At 40.1% G+C, this 20,552-nt stretch overlaps 1 protein-coding gene across 1 annotated transcript in view; it reads left to right on the plus strand.

The window, feature by feature from the left end:
* SRGAP1 (SLIT-ROBO Rho GTPase activating protein 1) overlaps positions 1-20,552 on the plus strand; it is a 274,483-nt gene that overhangs the window by 113,643 nt on the left and 140,288 nt on the right. The window contains exon 2 of the mRNA XM_022571634.2: positions 18,008-18,203. Within this exon, the coding sequence (XP_022427342.1) occupies positions 18,008-18,203 (196 nt within the window). The remainder of the gene's footprint in view (positions 1-18,007; positions 18,204-20,552) is intronic.

Below are 20,552 nucleotides of genomic sequence, written 5' to 3' on the forward strand. Positions count from 1 at the left end.
AGAAGGAGGAAGTAAAGAATTCTACTATAGCAGAAGTTAACATTGTAAATCAACTAGACTTCAATAAAATGAATTTTTTAAAAAAAGAATTCTAGGAACCTTCTTTTTATAGTTAAAAGCCTGGACTGGAGTCAGATTGCCTGGGTTCAGAATCCAGCTTTACCTACTGGCCAAGTGACCATGGGCAAGTTATTCACCTCTTTTTGCCTCAGTTTAATTGTCTGTAAAACTGAGGTAATAATAGTACTTACCTAATAGAAACAGTATGAGAATTAAATGAGTTAATTCATATATCAATAAAATAGAACAATGCCTGATATTATATGCACTCAATCAAATTTCACTATAGTAATACATTATTGTCATTACTTTTATTAGATATCTTACATATGAATGTAACATTATATTTTCTAAGCCCTTTGACATTCATACCTCCATCCTTCTGACAATAGTGTGAGTCCGTAAGGATGGGTATTTTTTTTAATTTACTTTTTAAATTGAAGATAGTTGATTTACAGTGTTGTGTTAATTTCTGCCGTATAGCAAAGTGACTTAGTTATACACGTATATACATTATTTTTTATATTTTTTCCATTATGGTTTAGCCCAAGATATTGAATATAGTTCCCTGTGCTATACAATAGGACCTTGTTGTTTATCCAGAGGATGGGTATTTTTTATACCTGTTTTAATGGTGAAGTCACCTGAGCCCAGAAGAGGGTCAGTAACTTGCCCAAGGTCACTGAAGTATTTAGTGACTGAGCTGGGAATCTCATCCATGTCTGTGGATTACCAGTTTATCTTTCCCAGTAGCCCGATAAGCAAGGCTTTTAAACCCCAGGGAAAGTTACACTGTGGTTTATACACTGAGGCTCTGCAACTCCCTAGTTAAATTGTGGGTTTTCTCTTTGAATTATACCCCAGTAACAGCACCCCAGTGATTGCTTGTGGATGGCTGTAGGGTGTGTTTATTTTATGTAAAATCCCAGTGAACTCTAAATTTAAACATTTCACAGCAGAGGGTTATCTTTGCATTAAAATGGTGGTGTCCTCAACACACACCACACTTAACTGTTTTTAAGACCCAACCTTATCCCTGTTTACTGTGTAACTTTGTAAAATTTTGTAAAATGAGAACCATACTACTGTGTTCCCAAAATAAGGATCTGGATCGATTGAGCTTATTTAATTGTTTTCAGATACACAATAACTTTAAGAAAATATAGGCTTTGGAGTCAGACAAAGATGGATTGAAACCTAGCTCTGCAAAATAGGGATATTGGAGTGTATTTTGCAGGACGTTTGTAAAGATTTGAAGTAACGTAATAAAGGGCCTGGCCCTTAGGAGGGGACAAGTGATGGTAGTTAGAGATGCTCTGGAATTTATACCCGTGTACAAGTGGAGTTGTATCTTCTACACCAGAAACTGCATGTGAAGAAATCATTAGGCGTTGGAAAATTAAAATGAATATAACCTAGAGCTTTGCATATTAGAAAATATTTGGGGAAGTATACAACAAAATTATCAATATTTATCGCTTGGCGATAGAAAATCGAGTAGGTTTTTAAACTTACATTTTCTAACACGTAATATACATGTCTGCTTTTGTAGCAATAAACAGTTATTTTTAAGTTAAAAGAATCATTCATATATTTTTAAAAAGCACAAAAAGTAACTGCACCACATTAACAGGTGTGTTCCCAAGACAGATAATTTTCCCCTCTTTCTACTTTTATAATCTTCTAAAATGAGTATGTTTGCATGAATGATGGAGAAAATAAAAGTGCATTCTTAATATGCATGATCACCACCCTCAAATAGAATCTACAGTACATTAGAACTCAGAAAATACGAATTCTTTGGAAATGTGTGAAGATATTCTAGGACCAACAGATGTAATAATAATAACCATAGGTACCATTTGTTTGAGTGTTTTCTATGTGAGGCTCAATTTGAATTCTTTACATTCATTATCTAATTTAATCCTCATAACAACCCAGTGAGGTTGGTTTTACTTGAGATTTAAGATTATATAAATTACCCAAATTCAGGACTCAGAATTTAACCTTGTGACTTTCAAAGAAAAAAAAAAATCATAGTAACGTGGTCATAGTAACAGAGGAAATTTTCACTTATGCTCAGCTGGAGAAATAAAGCTTTCCACCAAATTTATGACCAAGTTTGTATAGGACCAAGTCTTCTCAGCAGCTAGCTGTCAGGCCAACTTTAAACTACCATATATTGATTTTTTTTCTCTCAATTTTTTCTTAATTGGGCAACTTGGGGTTGGGGAAAAATGGGAATGGTGTTGCTTGAATATCTTTTACTTGACTTAGGCTTAAGGGAGAGCATAGCAGAACAAGAGTACAGGTATCAATAAGGGGCGAGGTTTGTTAAGAGAAAAACACGTGGTGATACTGAAACCTATTTTGTACCACTTCAAGCATGGAGGTTATGGGTAAATCTGCTCCTATTGTAGTGGGTAATGAACTTGGCAACCGTCTTTCTTTTAGCCTTTGTTTCCCAGAGTGGTTAGGAAAAGATGTTAGGTTTTGAAGGAAGTTTCATTTGAGTTTTCATAACCATTTCCTCATAACTGTTAAACCTTTCCTTTCTTTTAAGTATTCGCTTCTCATGAGTTGTCTGACATCCTGGGCTTTTTAATTGGTTGACTTTGCCCTGTCTCTCAAGTGCACTGACTCATACATAGTACCTTTTTGGAAGTTTGATATTTAATTTTAAAGTATTTCTGTGAATTCTTTGCAGAGGGGGGTGGGGTGCCCCAGTTTATTCATCTTTATGTAAAAGCAACTAGCATGAGTCGTATTGTTGGCATTTGATATGTTTTTTGTTGAACCAGCGGAGGGGTTCTTGTTTCAGTTCAAGGAGACTTTTCTAAGGGTTGGAGTTGCCTGACAGTAGCACAGACTGTTCTTAGGAGACAGGTAGTGAATTCTGTGCAGGCATGGACTTGGGGGAGTTTGATTACCAGACAGTAGATAGGACTAAATGATTTCTAAGGCTTACGGTAAATTAGAGATTCTGTGATTTTTCTGTTTCTCTAACATGTGTCTAAAGAGGAGAGAAACAAAACATAAATTGGAACCACAGATTATCCGGTAGAGCCTTTGATAGCAATGATGGTTAATGGGGTTTGTATCAGCACTGGAAGCAGAAGTGCTTTTCTCTGGTTTCCCGAGTCAGCATGGATAGTTCTCGTCTTGAGAAACTGTTCCAATAAGATTGGACTGCAGATCATCTTCCAGATTTAGGCTGAGCCCTAGGAGATAATGATGACGAGGAGAAAATGTTCTAGCCATTTTCAATTCCGAGAAAACTAGTGTGAGAGTTTTAGAATGGTCAAACTATTCACATCCAGGTGACAAATAAATTCACTTAAAAGCCAAGAAATAATATTACTCACTAAATATGCCACCTTAAATTATTTTGATTGGTTTTCCACACATCATTTACATTGTAGCCTCATTCATGAGGTCCCAAAAGTTATAATTAATCTGAATTTTGCTTCTCTTCTATTTCTGACAGTTGGACAAGGTGTTGATTTTGTCCAATAAGCCGTCTCTGTCAGAAATCACAAAATGGTAGCCCAGAGGCAAAATCTGGCACAAGGATGGGTTTTCATTGGCTTGGACGGGGTTTGATTTTGTTTAATTAGTTGCTGATATTTAAAAATTTGGAGATTTTACCCCCAAATCAGATTTCTGGCTTCTCTCCAAAAGATCAGGTTTGGCATAACTGCATCAGGCTTCGCTACACAGCAAGCATTATCTGGAGCTTGGTGGCTAGATGAGGCATGTGTTCCTGCTTAAGCAATCCTTACCTTTCCTTGTTTTGTTTTTGTTTTTGTTTTTTGTTTTTTTTTTTGCGGTACGCGGGCCTCTCACTGCTGTGGCCTCTCCCGTTGTGGAGCACAGGCTCCGGACGTGCAGGTTCAGCAGCCATGGCTCACGGGCCCAGCCACTCCGCTGCACGTGGGATCTTCCCGAACCGGGGCACGAACCCGCGTCCCCTGCATCGGCAGGCGGACTCTCAACCACTGCGCCACCAGGGAAGCCCTCCTTGTTTTTTTATACCCTGCCCGCTTCACTCATTTATGGGCCCAGTCTGGGCTCTGAGGGCATTTAGGTTTGTGACCCTTCCTCTATAAGTAATGCTCATGTGCAGGTCTTAAGACTATAAGTAGCTATTATTTCAGCCTCAGGAAGGGACTGCAGAATAAGGGAAAGTTTTTCACTGGATCTGGGCAGAGTGTTCTGCCTTTGGGGTGATGCCGGCCTGCCAACTCTGTAACCAGAGGGGAGAAGAAAAACTGTATTCATCCTGAACTGCGCCGCTGGCGTTCAGGAGAGCCCTAGTCGAGGAGACGGGGCCTGAAGTGCCCTGCAGACTGTTGCTTGCCTAAGCTCAGGGTGCCTTGGCACCTGTGCCAGGGGAGGATCCAGTGGAGTGGCAGAAGGCTCCGTGCCATCCATTCAGACAGCTTTCTGAATCCCGGCAGCCAAGAGAACATCATCTGTGCCTGTGAGTAGTGTGGGTTCCCGCCAGAAACTTCTCAACTTCAAAGGAAAGAAAAGAAAATTGTACTGTGGGTCGATGTGGAAAAGCTTTTGGCCTTACTGAATTGGGCTCATTTTTACAGAGAAGGAAGATGGCGCAAAGAATTCTGAGGGATTCTACCTGTTTTTCGTGGCCTTTCCATTCTACCCCGGAGGTGCCAAGATCATTAAAATGCTCAAGGAACTGCTAAACCTAACCATGGCAATAGAATGAACGCAAAGAATTGCTATAGTTTGGTCTGAGAGCTGTGTTAGAATTAGGGTAGTGTGAAAAAAGAGCACGGATGAGCCTTATGGCAAATTCCACTAAAGCTGAAGTTGCCCGTCATGACCAATTTGGATTTCACTTAGGTTTCTAAAGGCTTAAAGGGGTGGTGGAGGCGGGGGAAATCTTACAAATCTGAACAACCTACACTTCGGTTCTAATAAGGAAAAAACTGTGCTTTATGTTTGACACCGAAATTTTGTTCTTATGCTGGCCCAAGACTGAAGTCTGATATCTGGCATTATTAAAAGCAAAATGTACTCATCAAAAATCTGAGAGCCTGAAGACAGGCAGGAGGAGACTGAAGCTCTCTCCAAGGCCGTCTGGTGCCCAAGTCTGATCCAGTGACTTCCTAAGACCTTCGGAATTTACTTTACACTTATTTCATTTGCTTCACCCGCCCCCTTTCCTCCCTTACCTACCCCTCCTTGCTCCTCTCTTATCTCTCTTCTCTCCTTGATTCTCTTCTCCTTTGTTTTCTCAGGAAGCTACGTTTCCCTTTATCTTTCTTCTACTCCCGCCTGCCTTCTTTCCCTCCTCCCATCAGCCCATTGTCTCCGTATTCTTCTCGTAGTACCTCTTACCCAAGCCTTGGGGAAACTTGACAGCAGAGGGGACAGTGTGTGAGCAGAGAGCTGGGAAGGAAGCTTCAGTCAAAAGCAACATTTAGATGGTAGATGCATAGTAGGGGCAGAAGTCCAGAGAAAATAGCTGGTCCTGGGGATTTGCAGGGAGGAGGATTGTATTTCTCAACAATGCACTAAGAGCTGTTCGTGCATCTGATCATATTTAAAAATGAATCTCTTCCAGATAAGAGCAGCTGTGTAAGAGTGAGTGTGACAGAGGCAATAAAGCTAATACTGTGTTTGAGATCCTGTGAAGAGCTTATAAAGAGGTATAAGATGAGAAAATGCTAGCATTTTCACCTTAGTTTCTAAACTGCTGCTTTGTTTTAAAGATTAAATGATACCTTTTCAAAGTAAATTGCAAGATGAATGGACCACAAAGTATATAAGAAAGGTAGAAGATAGGTGTTTTAAGTAATTTGCCATTTTAAGCTACTTCAACTCAAAATTAGATACAAATCTAATTATAGTGAAATAAAAGGCAATTCTGGGCACATTATGGTACTTATAAATCCTTCCGCTCCATAGCCTCAGTATTCTGTTAAATATAGCTGACACTGCCTTCTCTTATCTTAATTGGCATTAAACACTTAAAAAAAATCTCATGTCAAAGATTTGGCAGAAAATGTCATTTTCTGATAACCAGTTAGAACATATTTCTACAGCTATCCTTTCTAAATGTGAATAGTATGCATTTTTTAAAATAAATTGAAGTATAGTTAACATACAATATTATATTAGTTTTAGGTGTACAACATAGTGATTCAATATTTTTATACATTACCAAAAAATCACCGTGATAAGTCTAGTACCCATCTGTCACCATACAAAGTTATTACAGTATTATTGACTATATTCCCTATGCTGTACCTTACATCCCCAGGTGGGAGGGGAGGATATGCCTTTGTTTTTAACTTGTTAAATAAATAAATTGAAGCATTCCCTGTAATGAGAGCTGAGTAAAGATAACACCCCTTATCATTATAGAATATTTACTTTTAAGTCCCCTAATAATTGATCCAGCCCCTGTCTACCTTACGACCCTGCAATATGTAACAAACCGCCATTCTTGTAAATGCCCTGAACCCTCCAGATACTCATACCCCGGGGCCTTTGCACAGGCTACTCCTTTTGCCTGTAATACCCTTCCCACACCCACCCCCAATTTGACACTTCTACTTGGGGATTTGGAAGGAGGAAGGTAGTATTACTCAACAATGCACTAAGAGCTATTCAGAGCCTTAGTGTCACCTCAGAGCCTTCCCTGATTTACCCTGGGCAGAATTTATTGTTCCTTCCTCTGTGTCCTCACAGCACTTTCCTCATGCTTCCATTATAGGTTTTACAACATTGCCGTTGTAGGAGATGATAGTTATAAAAATAAGTTACTTGTTTCCATGTCTGTAGACCAGGAGCTACCTTGGGACACCCTGGGGGTAAAAAGCAATGGGTTTATCTTTTCTTCTCCAGGGCCCAGCACCTGAAAGTTACTCAGTAAATGTGTGTCAGATGAAAAGGGTACTCACTCCTTGGCTTGTTGAACAGACAATGAGAGAACATCGTTGAATTCGATTTCTGCAGGTTATGTGGCTAAAGGTTGAGCGTGCAGGACCAGAAGTAACTTTTACTATAGAATTTGGCTTTCATCTGAGGATAAAATAGAAGAATGTTACTTTAATACATAGGTTGCATATCAAATTGGACATTTTCTGTGGTACTTTGAAGAGATGAAATGAAGAAGAGAATTATTATCTCTGACATTTTCACAAGCTGGTTGATGTTCAGTATTTGCTGTACCTAAGTATTTGCTTAGACCTAAAAAAAATCATCAAAAATATACATATATATATAATATATATGTGTATGTGTATTTCCATATATAGATGTATAGAGCTATATATGAGTTTTTAAATTGCCATCTCTTTAAGGATTTTGTAGCCTAGGATTGAAAGGTATTTATTCTATGATCCAGAATTGTGGCTTTCAGCTGTGAAATGAATGTTAAGGAAGCACAGGTAACTAGGCTACTTTCCAGTTTCCTTGTATCAGCTCCTGAGTTAGAGTTCAGGTAGTTCACTTGGAGCCAGAGGTTATTGGAGCTCTCATTTATTGAACTGTAGTTAAATAAAAATAAGATATAAAGTTGCCAATAGCAATCCAATCAAAGTCTCTAATAGAAGTCTAAGGAAAATTAAGTGAAATGATTAGTGCTTCCTTTGTTATTTTCCTAGATGAAGGTTTTCACTTATGTTGGAAATGGACATATAAAAGATACCTTCAGGGCTTCCCTGGTGGCGCAGTGGTTGAGAGTCCGCCTGTCGATGCAGGGGATGCGGGTTCGTGCCCCGGTCCGGGAAGATCCCACATGCCGCGGAGCGGCTGGGCCGGTGAGCCATGGCCGCTGATCCTGTGTGTCCGGAGCCTGTGCTCCGCAACGGGAGAGGCCACAACAGTGAGAGGCCCACGTATCACACACACACACACAAAAGATACCTTTAACTGAGAGATGTTTAAAACATGATTTTCACTGGATTTAACTGGAGTTCTTTTCAACTGTTGACTGAGTAGAACATTGTTTTTGTGGGAAAGCTTGTAGGGCTGGATGCCAGCAGAACCACATGGAGCAGAGAATGAAGAGGTGTAGTGATGGGGTGGTGTGTTGCAGGGAGATGAGGCAGGAAACACATTTTATGAATTAGCAAAATTTGAGTCCTATGTCCAGATGTGGATAACAAAGCATTTTAGTAACTAATTATCTTTACTGAAGCAAGCATTCATCAGAGATAGTTATTGAGTATCTGTTATGTGCTGTATGTAAATTCAGAGACGTGATATTTGTATTCAAGGGATTCATTCATAAGCTATATAGTTCAAAGCTCTACAGTCATTGTAACATAATAGCAGTAGTACAGTAATGATTTAAAACGAAAGCAATTGACCAAAATACATGGTTTCCTGTAAAGCTGTGACATTCAGGGAGTACTAGGGAATTAGAATTAGCCACTTAGCTAGTTTTGTAAAATGTTAGGGTTTTTTTTGGCTTTTGGCTTTCTTTTTAATTAATTTATTCATTCATTCATTTATTTTTGGCTGCTTTGGGTCTTCATTGCTGCGCGCAGGCTTTCTATAGTTGCTCTGCAGCATGTGGGATCTTCCCGGACCAGGGCTCGAACCTGTGTCCCCTGCATTGGCAGGCAGATTCTTAACCACCGCACCACCAGGGAAGCCTTGGCTTTCTTTAAGTAAGAGATATAAATGCAATTTTTATTGCTTTTCTAAATGATGCTAGACATTTGACACTTAAACTTTTACTTGATACATTAATAGTTATATACAGCATCTATATACATTCTAATAACTTATCTCTAAGGCTAGGCCTAGATCACTTAGGCTTGCTTTGTGTAATTGCACGCTATGTGTAATTGTTGAGGGTTATAATTTTGCATCATGAACTTTGGAGTCAGACAAACCTGAGTGGGAATCTAAGCTCTAGTACTTAATCATTGTATAACTTTGGACCAAACACTTAACCTCCTGCTTCAATTTCCTCATGTATGTAATGGAGGCATTACATAATAGGTTTGCTGTAAGAATGAAATGAGCTAAATTACATCAAGTACTTATCACAGCATCTGGAACATAGTAGGAACTCAGTAAATATTCTCCTGTTAGACATAAATGGTAAATTGCTTGTGGGGTTAAACTGTGTTCTAGTAGATGCTTTAAAATTATAATTTGAAAAAAGCCTCAATTTGCAATTAATTCAATACAGAAGATTTAAACTAGTTTAAAAGTTTTTTATTCTTAAAACTTATTTAGAGAAAAAGATGTGTAACATGTTTACTCCATGAGACTCCATGTTGAATAATTTCAGGAAAGAATGTCAACGTTTAAAGAATGCCTTGAACCTTTGTCAGTGACACAGCCCTTCCAAAATATAAATCTTTGAACTCTCTGTAGATCAGTGATTTCCACACACTGTCTTTTTCTGGTAGTAAAAATCAATCTACTAAAGTGGTCTTAAGTGTTCTTGCTTAATTATAGGGAAGGTAATGAAGTCCTGCCTCTTGTGCATTCTAAATAAAAGCACTAAAGCTAATCATTCAGATCTGTACTTCCTTAAACTGGCCTTTCCTACAATGTAGTTAAACTGCAATAATTGATCAACTTAATTTATTGCCTTTTATCCTAGCTAGTTTTCATCTGGGAAAAAAAAAAAGTACAAATTTGTTTTCCATACTTTTCCTGAAAATGTTATCTGGACCAAAATATAATATTTGGCTTTCAAACGCTATGAAAACTGATGCTTTTGTAGTAAGCTTTATTCTAAAATAATACTGAGGTAAATGTCACTTCAAATGAAGATATTATTATGAGAACTTAGAAAAACAGACACAGCCCCTCTTTAAGTGCAGGAAATGTTGTGAAATTGACTTTACTTTCATATCCATACAGTGAGGATTAACTGTGCTGAGAGGACACTTTCTTATTTTATTCGTAAAGGTTTTATCATTAACTCTACTCCCTCCCAAATGTGCTAATTATCTCTGGAGTTCGAGGATGCAGCCATGGTTCAAGCTTAGAATGGAAGCAAACCTATTTCATATATGTCTATGGTATTTAGTTTGCCTAAGTCGTTGGTGATTTCATAAGTCAGAAGTAGAAAAAGACTTTAGGGAGTTATATTTTCCATGAGGCAGTAACCTGGTCCAGCCACGCTAAACTTCCTTCCCTAGAACCTTACTCTTCTGGGCCAGGGTATCAAGAATTATCATTTTCGGGCTTCCCTGGTTGCGCAGTGGTTGAGAGTCCGCCTGCCGATGCAGGGAACACGGGTTCATGCCCCGGTCCGGGAAAATCCCACATGCCGTGGAGCGGCTAGGCCCGTGAGCCATGGCCGCTGAGCCTGCGCGTCCGGAGCCTGTGCTCCGCAATGGGAGAGGCCACAACAGTGAGAGGCCCGCGTACCGCAAAAAAAAAAAAAAAAAAAAGAATTATCATTTTCAGTTATTTAAAGAACTACTTTTCCATTCCCCAGATTTGCATAGCCTTCCAAATTTTACATATCCTTTAAATGCAGTGCAGGGCCAACTACCTCTGAAGCTCTCACTGATGAAGACCCCAGCTCTGGCCTATGGTCTTTTCTTTTCTGAAAGTCCTTTAGTCTGTGTAGTTGACACCATCAAATCTAGAACTTGTATTTTCCTTTTTTCAATCCACATTATATTATAATTGGCCAATACAGTGTTTGACATGATGAGGAAGTCTTTGTATATCTCATCTCATTGAAGCCTTCTATTGCCTTTGGGAGGCGAATATGGCAGTTATGATTAGCGATCATTTTGCAGTTGAGGAAACATGAGTTCCACAGAGATGGTTACTCTTCCAAGGTCCTACTTCTAACTGGAACTGACGTCCTGATACTCTGTATTCTACCCCGTATTTGCCTTGTGCATAAATCTTGTCTTCTGATCTCAAGTCCGCTAACTCTTCAAAGACCTTTTCTGATGGTAACCCCACATTCCAGATTCCACTTATGAGAAACTTAGTTGCTAATTCACTCATGTACTAGAGGAGAATTGTCCTATAGATGAACCACATTTCCAATTTTAAATTTTCTTTAGCAGTCACATTTAAAAAAAAAAAAAGGAGACGAACAGGTGATATTAATTTTAACATCTTTTTATAACCAAAATGTCTAAAATTTTAAATTCTAACATTAACTAATATAAAAAATATTAATGAGACACTTTTATGTTCTTTTTTTCCCCCACACTAAGATTTTGAAGTCCTCTGTGTATTTTACACTTAGAGCACATCTCAGTTTGGAGCAGCCACATTTCAAGTGCTCAGTGTGACAGATGGCTGCATATTGGGCAGCACAGCTTTTTTCCTACAATGTGGTTGACAATCAGCTTCTCCTCTCCAATAACAGATAACATGGACATACTCATTAGTTCCACACCAGATGACAGAAATGAGTGATTCATAACTAATTAAAATAATAGGCTTAGGCAGAGAAAAACATGGATACCATTCATTCTTGTGAGGGTTTTTGTCGGTGGTGTTGGTTTGTTTTGCCCAGTAATTCATAATTCAAATGAGGACCCCTATAGCTTACAAAGGAAACAATTTAATAAGGTATGGGATACGTAGCCTTTCATTTCATTTATTTCTTCATTTATTTGTGCTGTTTTCTAGAATGCAAATCTGATCATGTGTCTCTCTTGTTCAAAATTGTTCAATTCCTCCCAACTGGTGGTTCCTACAGTTGCCCAGTGGTAAGATTCACCTGGGTACTTAGTTAAGATCCTCTGTTCCCGGTCCTGTCAGACCAACAGAATCAAAATATCCAGCTGAGGGACCTGGACACAAGTATTTTTAGTAATCACCCCTGGTGGCTCTTATCATCAAGCCAGTTGGGGAAACTGGCCTAAAAGATAGAATTTTACTCCTCAGTCTACCGTGTGGGATCCTTTCTGACCTAGCCCATGACTAGACCCATTACCCAGCCAGAGTTAGGTTTTAGCACAGAGAAGCGCTTGGCAAGGTACTCTTCCTGTGCTCTCCTCCTGCCTGTGCTTGTGTTCTTTCAGCCTGGGATGCCCTTCCCCTTTGTGTCTGCCAGCACACTGCTGGGTCCCCCTCAGGATCACCCCCGCAGCGTTTGCCTCGTTTCCCGACACACCTCCTCCCATTGCTCCTTGACATTGGTAAATCAAGGCCCTGAAGGTCACTAGCTCTATCTGTTTGTCTTGGCTGTCTTCTCACTGAGGGATGGGGCTTGTGATTTCCAGTATGTTATTAGAGCCACTTAGAAGGGAGTCTGGCACAAGGAAATAGTCAATAAATATTTTTCTAGTGAAAGCCTGCTGATACTAGTAATAATAACATCTCCATCTGTTTCATAGTGGTTTACAGATTGCAGCATGCTTTTCACTTACATCATCTCATTTAATTCTCTCACCACAGCCTCGTGAGGTGGAACTCGTATTTTTCAAGATGTTAAGCAACTTGCCCCATGTCATGTGACTTGTAATAGGTGACACCGTAACTCCAACATGGGTCCATAACGTGCAGAGTGTAAAAGAAGCATAAATCTTGGGTTCAGATTTCTAGTGAAATGAAGAAACGGCCATTGCTTATTCAGTCTATTCACACACAAAAAGAAATTAATAAAGTTCTTTCACGTTTATGGATTTTTTTTTTGCTCCAAATTTTTAGCCTTTTTAGCATATTTCTTTTTTTTAATTAATTTATTTATTGGCCGCGTTGGGTGTTTGTTGCTGCGCGCGGGCTTTCTCTAGTTGCGGCGAGCGGGGGCTACTCTTCGTTGCGGTGCGTGGGCTTCTCATTGCGGTGGCTTCTCTTGTTGCGGAGCACGGGCTCTAGGTGCACCGGCTTCAGTAGTTGTGGCTCATGGGCTCCAGAACACAGGCTTACCAGTTGTGGCACATGGGCTTAGTTGTTCTGCAGCGTGTGGGATCTTCCCAGACCCGGGCTTGAACCCGTGTCCCCTGCATTGGCAGGCGGATTCTTAACCACGGCGCCACCAGGGAAGTCCCAGCATGTTTCACAGAAGTTTGCACCTAGTGTTTAGCTAATCAATAGCTGCAAGATTATATAAATATTCACATCAGCACTGATTATGTGAATGATTGATGGAACCAGTTAGTCTAATTGGGTTCTTCTCTTTAAAGATATTCCAGTGGTTCTTACCTGGTATTTGGGAGAATTCCTTATAGCCCACAGGTAAAGGTACTGATAAATCCACACACAATGTAGACTTTTTTGACATCATAAGGAAAGCCTGACGAAACAAGACTATGAAATAATTGAGATGGTCTGTGATACTTTAGAAGTGTTGCTGTGTTTTTATTTTTTGCTGGATGATCACGAGTATCACACCCAGTCTATCAGTTTTATGCCCTAGTCCTAACCATTCAGTAACATATTAGAGAAACAGCCCAGCCTGGCCTCAGTCTTTCCGTGAAACATGCATCACACTCTGTGGTCTCACACAGATTTATTTTAAGGGTTAGGACTTCCCTTTATCAGAGCAATAGCAAGAAATGCCTCTGTTTCCTCCTTTCCTAGGCAATTCCATTTTATTTGGTAAGTATTAGTCAATATTTCTGTAGCTTAGAGGAACTATTTCAATTTTTTAAACAAATTGAGTAGTTTGAAAGCATAGTCTTTTTGTGTGTTATTCTTGTTGGATTATTGATGTTGATTCATCCTGTGGTGATGCTCTGGTAGAACAGAAATTAAATAAGTCATAAAAAAAACCCAGTAAATTTTAGCTCCTTTAAAATGGCCATTATTAGTATTTAGTAGGTCCTGCCCTAGATTTAAATAATATCTGCTCGGAGCCTCCTCAGAGATGGCATTTTTCTGCCTGAAAGAGTTTGCGCTGTTTTATGCAGTTGTCTGGGAGTCATGGTGATAAGCCCCTCCTGATGTTCTATTAGGTAAATCTTTTCTATACCATTAGAAATTGTAATAATTAATGTACAAATGATGCTAGCCAGTAATTAAATTTACTATTCTGACTCACAGATAAATTCAGGATGAAATTAAAATATTGAAGCAAGAGCCATTTTTTGAAGACATCATTTTAAAGGGCTTGCCCATATGTTGTCTAATTTGATAAGCTACTAAAAAGTACGAGGTATGGAAATAGAAGGACTCATTTTTTAAATTATTTTATTTATTTATTTATTTATTTGGTTGCTCCCGGTCTTAGTTTCGGCAAGCGGGATCTTCGATCTTCGTTGCGGCACGTGGGATCTGGTTCCCTGACCAGAGAGCGAACCCGGGCCCCCTGTATTGGAAGTGCGGGGTCTTAGCCACTGGACCGCCAGGGAAGTCCCAAGGAGTCATTTTGTTGTTACTACTGTTACCATTCTCAGAAATGTCTCAACCAAAATTTCAATGAATTGTGATATGGCGGTCTGTTGTTTTTTATACAACAGCTGTATTGTGATACTTTATATATCATTCAATATACCCATTTAAAGTGTACAATTAAGTGTTTTTTAGTGTACTCACTGTTTTATAACTGTCACCACAATCACTTTTTGAACATTTTCATCACCCCCCGCCAAAAAAAAAACCCTGCACCCCTTAGCAGTCACTTCCCATCTTCCCCAACACCTCCAGCCCTAGTCAACATCTAATCTACTTTCTGTTTCTGTGGATTAGTCTCTTTTGGACATTTCACATTAATGTAATCACACTTTCCATTAGTGACTACTTTTATTCACTAAGTTTATATTTTCAATATAAGCACGAAACATACTTCATTCCTCTTTATGGATGAATAATATTCCATTGTATGGCTATTATCTCATTTTGTTTTTCTGTTCCATATTGATGGACATTTAGATTATTTCCACTTTTCAGCTGTTAAGAATCATGCTGCCATAACCATTTGTCTATATGTTTTGTGGGAAATGTGTTTTCTCTTGAGCATATACCTAGGAGTAGATTTGTTAAGTCTATGTCAACCTTTTGAGGAACTGCCACATTGTTTTACAAAGTGGCTGTACCATTTTACATTCCTACCAGCAGTGTATGAGGGTTCCAATTTCTCCACCCTTCACCAACACTTGTGTCTTTTTGATTACAGCCATCCTAGTGGATGTGAAGTGGTATCTCATTTTGCTTTTGATTTCCTTGTGATCTTTTCCTCATTTGTCCTAAACTTTTCTAAATTAAAAGATAATCAAACAAATTCTCTCCGATTTTTGGAGCATACTTTTTCTCTAGGTTCTGTCCCTCCACTTTTCCCACTATTGAAAATGTTGCCAGTGTCCTATTTTGACTGGAAAATTACAGATAATGTGAAATAACAGTTACTCCCAGCAAAATGAGGATGGGATTGTAACTGTTTAAAATACGGTCCTCCGGGGCTTCCCTGGTGGCGCAGTGGTTGAGAGTCCGCTTGCCGATGCAGGGGACGCGGGTTCGTGCCCCAGTCCGGGAAGATACCACGTGCCGCGGAGCGGCTGGGCCCGTGAGCCATGGCCGCTGAGCCTGCGCGTCCGGAGCCTGTGCTCCGCAACGGGAGAGGCCACAACAGTGATGAGGCCCACGTACCGCAAAAAAAATAAAATAGAGTCCTCCTTCTCAAAACTGCCCTAGTTCTTGATTTTAAACCCTGAAGGAAGCAAGCAAGAGAAAATCTAAGAATGAGATCCAAGAAGGAAGCCCATATAATTTTTGTGTACTTCTACAAAAACAAAAAGAACAATGGAATAGTAACTTTACATATTGTTATAAAACCTAAGAATAAAAAGGAAATAGCCCATTCACTACATACTGGATTTAATAAGAAAAGGCAAGAATAAAGCAAGTAATACTTTGACACACCATGAGCTAAATTTTATAATAAAATTTTAAAAAAGGAGCGGGGGGAGAAACAAAACAAAACAGAACTCATTGACAGCCAAAGACGTCTGATTTTTTTTTCACTTAGCACAGCAAGATGTGCTAAAATTACTTCATCATAAAAGACTTCCTGGATGAGAAATGCCCCCACCCTTGATTTTTTTTTTTCTTTATGAAACAAAACTAGGTCTGTATTTGTGGGGGGGAGTTTGGCAGACATGCTGATTATAATACTGTATTGAAAAATATTTACTTTGATGGACTAAAAACCAGCTGCTGTTCGCGGTAGTTAAAAGCCTGTAATAATGTCTTCACTTTGGTGTTCACCACACTTTTATGAGATTAATAATAGGATCCCCCAATCTCCAAGTGGAGAAACCAAGAGAGGACGCTTGAGAAATGCTTTCCTATCTTCTCCCGGGACTCCCCCAAAACCATGCTGCTTGGACATGAGCTTATTGAGATCAGAGACCTTGTTTCATAGTTACTGTATCTTCTTTGCCAGGATATAGGCCTGGCACACTGTAGGTCCTTAAAACATGTTGCACGGATGAAAGGCAGGCAGAAGCATTCGATTAATTGACGGACAGACCTGGGTTAGAGGTCTTGCGGGTGCCACTTACAAGCTGAAGTCTCTACATGAAGTATGTCATCTCATTAAACGTCAGTTTCCTCTTTGCAAAATGAGGATAATACTAGTATCCACTTCATTAGGGTGTAGAACAGCAAGCATTCGATTGTTATTAGCTCTTAAGTTGAGCAAATTTCCTGACTCCTCATTCAGAACTGGGTGGCCCTGCTGTTAATGAGCCTGATTACACATGGTCAAGTATGTGCACACGTACTGTCAGCTCAGGCTTTATTTGAGAAGAAGCGTGGGAAGCAATTGAGGAGCTGTTATTCGGACATCAATTTCTTAAACTCCACTGAATTAGATTAAGCCCTCACTTTTAGGGAATCATGCACCCGACACTGGGAAGGATGAAATAAAGAAGTTTTCCAGTATGAATATTCTTGTCTTTGGATGTTAGCCCTGAGTCTCAGAACAAAAACAAGTCAGTAGTTAATAGTTACTGTATCTTATTTTCCAAAACACACATGGATCATTGTTACAGTCATTTGCAGATGGTTTTGCATGACACACTTTTGCTTTTGTGTTTCTGCTAAATCACTAAATGACTAACCTTCCCGTTCCTAATGTATTAAAATTGTCACAGGACTCTTTTCAGATAAATGTGTCGATAAGGCTCAGTTTGAGCAATGGGGAAAAAGGGAAAGCCAAGTGAAGAGCTCTTGATCTTGTGATCAGAATAATAAAGTGGAATCCAAGGATTGCCCCATAATGAATGGATTATTTGGATATAAAAGGAAATTATTTTTAGGTGTGGCATTCCTATAAACCCTGAAGCTATGTGTTTTACAAACTAGAAATTTATGCACTAAATCAAAATTACCAGATGTCAGTGTTTGTATGTGCCAACTGGCAAAGAAATTGAGAAGGTTCAGAAGTCTGGAAGAAATGATGCTCACTTCTTTGCCATTCAAACTCAAAAAGGATAGTTGAGGTAAAATGCTGTTTAAAAAACTACAGTGTCCTCAGCTACCCAAAGATGTCACGTGTTACAAATTGTTATCTGAAAGGCTTTCATTTTTTTCCCCCTCATGACTCCACGCATGTTTGTGGCATTGCAAATGTAATCCATGTTTCTATTCTAATTTTTTTTTTTTTTTTTTTTTGCGGTACGCGGGCCTCTCACCACCGTGGCCTCTCCCGTTGCGGAGCACAGGCTCCGGACGCATAGGCTCAGCGGCCATGGCTCATGGGCCCATCCGCTCCGCGGCATGTGGGATCCTCCCGGACTGGGGCACGAACCCGTGTTCCCTGCATTGGCAGGCGGACTCTCAACCACTGCGCCACCAGGGAAGCCCTCTATTCTAATTTATTACATTCTTTCCGGAGGCTTATCTCATTCTTTTACAGGGTCAGCAGATATCTTATTTAAAGACCCAAGCTGAGCACAGCAGCCTCGTAAAGGTCCAATACAGAGCTAAATGTATAATAGGATTCATTATTTTTATCTTGCACATACCAGCACACCTCAGTAATTTTCATGAAATCATCAAATGGATTCTCTTCTCTCCTTAGAAATTCGAGCTCAACTGGTAGAACAACAGAAATGCCTGGAGCAGCAAACAGAGATGCGAGTTCAGCTTCTGCAGGACCTGCAAGATTTCTTTCGGAAAAAAGCCGAAATTGAGACGGAATATTCTCGGAACCTAGAAAAGTTAGCAGAAAGGTTCATGGCAAAAACAAGAAGCACTAAGGATCATCAACAGTACAAGTAAGAGGGACTTGGCTCAAATTCACCTTTCCAAGGGGATATCCTATCTTTTTACCACCCTTACTGGTTTTAGAATTTTCCATTTTTGTCTGAAAAGTTGTTGATTGATACATTCCCATAGATAAAAGCAGCCCTCTGCATTTATAATTTATGAGCATAAATGTATTACATTTTAAACTAATAGTATTCTCTTGACATGTTTCTCTTTCCAATAAATACACTAGGAGTTGTTGTTTAACACAGGTAGGTGTTTGGATGGGCAACTTTTAAATAGCTGATTCTTCAAGCAAAGACCTCAAGATTTCTGTATAGTGATCTTACATGAAAATAAGCAGTGAGGGTTGCTTAAATTTATATCCCACCCCCCAATCATGCTTGTGGTCATTGCAGTTGAGACTGACTTAAAACAAGGGCTTTTGGTAAAATGCGTACAATCTAGCTTAATTAAACCTTATATTAATTGCACAGTTGACCCTTGAAGAACACAAGAGTTAGGGGCACCAATCCCCTGCACAGTCAAAAGTCCACATACTGCTATCTCTGCCTCAAAAATAAAGGAATTGATAAATGAGTCATCTAAAGGCAGGAAGCTGAAACAGTTATGGACAGATCAGGACCCAAGTTCTACATATTGTGATCTCTAACTGAACAGAAACTTTCCCCCTCATCTAGTTAATTTAAGGATGTAATGAAAATAGATGTACTATGTTTTTTTATATAAATTTTTTATTTTTATTTTTGGCTGCGCAGGGCCTTTGTTGCCGTGTGCGGGCTTTCTCTAGTTGCGGCAAGCGGGGGCTACTCTTTGTTGCGGTGCATGGGCTTCTCATTGCAGTGGCTTCTCTTGTTGCGGAGCATGGGCCCTAGGCGCACGAGTTTCAGTAGTTGTGGCTCGCGGGCTGTAGAGCGCAATCTCAGTAGTTGCGGCACACGGGCTTAGTTGCTCCACGGCACGTGGGACCTTCCCGGACCAGGGCTCGAACCCGTGTCCCCTTCATTGGCAGGCGGACTTCTAAGCACTGTGCCACAGGGAAGTCCCACAGGGACTATATTTATTGAAAAACATCTGTGTAAGTAGACCTGCACAGTTCAAACCTATGTTCACTGTCAACTGTACTTCATTTGTTTAAAAAAAAAATACATGCAGGTTTTTCTGATGAGATTTACTTTAGAATTTAAATCTGAGACACGAGTAGGCAGACAACTCCCATAGAGTATACAAGGGCTCTGACGGGGTAGATGCCAGGGACAGACCTGATAGAAATCCATTCTGCGGTGTAGGTGGGGACAGCAGAGTCCAGGAAAGGTCCTGGAAGAAGTGATACGTAAGTGAAGACCCAAAGGACTAGTTGGCCAGTAAAGGGACCAGAGCAGAAGGTTCAGGCAAGGGGAACATCACTCATAAGAGACCAGAAGGGAAGGGGTGTAGGGTAGCTTTGCAGAGCAGAAAGTAGGCCGGTGGGAGTGAGTAGCAAGGTGGTGAGCTGTGTGGTGCCCATTGTACATTGTGCCAGATCATGGAGGCCTGTGGATCATACCAGGAAGTTTGGACTTTATCCTAAGGGCCTGAGAAGCCTTCGTAGAGTTTTAAGGAGAAAGAAGACCAGCTCACACCTGCATTTTGAGATGATGACAAAGACCGTAGATAGGATTGGGGGCTGGAGGAGGACACAGTCAGGGGAGGGAGGCCAGGTGGAAGACCCTCACCATAATGGCATGAACTAGCAACACTGCAGGTAGAAAGAAATAGACTTGTTTAGGAGATACTAAAAAGACCTCCCAGTCTTTCATTTCTGGAAAAACAATGAACTAGATAATATGAAAAATACTTGTGCTGTAAAACTCCTGGAAATGCTGACTAAAATATAATAGACATCACTTTAAATGTATAACTGAACTCAGGAAAGTAAGGGAAATTTCCAGGGGCCAAAAAAGGAAAAGGGAATTGAAAACTTGAGTGGTGATTATATCACCCTTTAGTCCCACGTGGGGACAGAAGATGAGGCTAATGCAAGGTAGGGAGCTGGAAGGGAGGACTTCCCCATCACCAATCCTATTGCATGGCATCACAGCCTAAAGTCAGGAGCAACAGAACTACTATCTCAGTGAAATGGTAGAACAGAAAGCCACTCGCCCACCCACACAGGGGACAACAAAGAGGCCCGTCTGCTCAGCCTGGGCTCCAAATGGAAGGGGGTTGCAGAGAAGCGCATCTTAGCCTTCACCATTGGCTTTGCAGTTTCATGGATCCTACATAAAAAGTAGGGTAGGGACTTCCCTGGTGGTGCAGTGGTTAAGAATCCGCCTGCCAATGCAGGGGACACGGGTTCGAGCCCTGGTTCGGGAAGA

This window comes from Delphinapterus leucas, chromosome 11, assembly GCF_059928025.1.
Source record: "Delphinapterus leucas isolate spDelLeu-1000000601 "Yukka" chromosome 11, BTC_Dleu_Yukka2, whole genome shotgun sequence".
Taxonomy (NCBI): domain Eukaryota; kingdom Metazoa; phylum Chordata; class Mammalia; order Artiodactyla; family Monodontidae; genus Delphinapterus; species Delphinapterus leucas.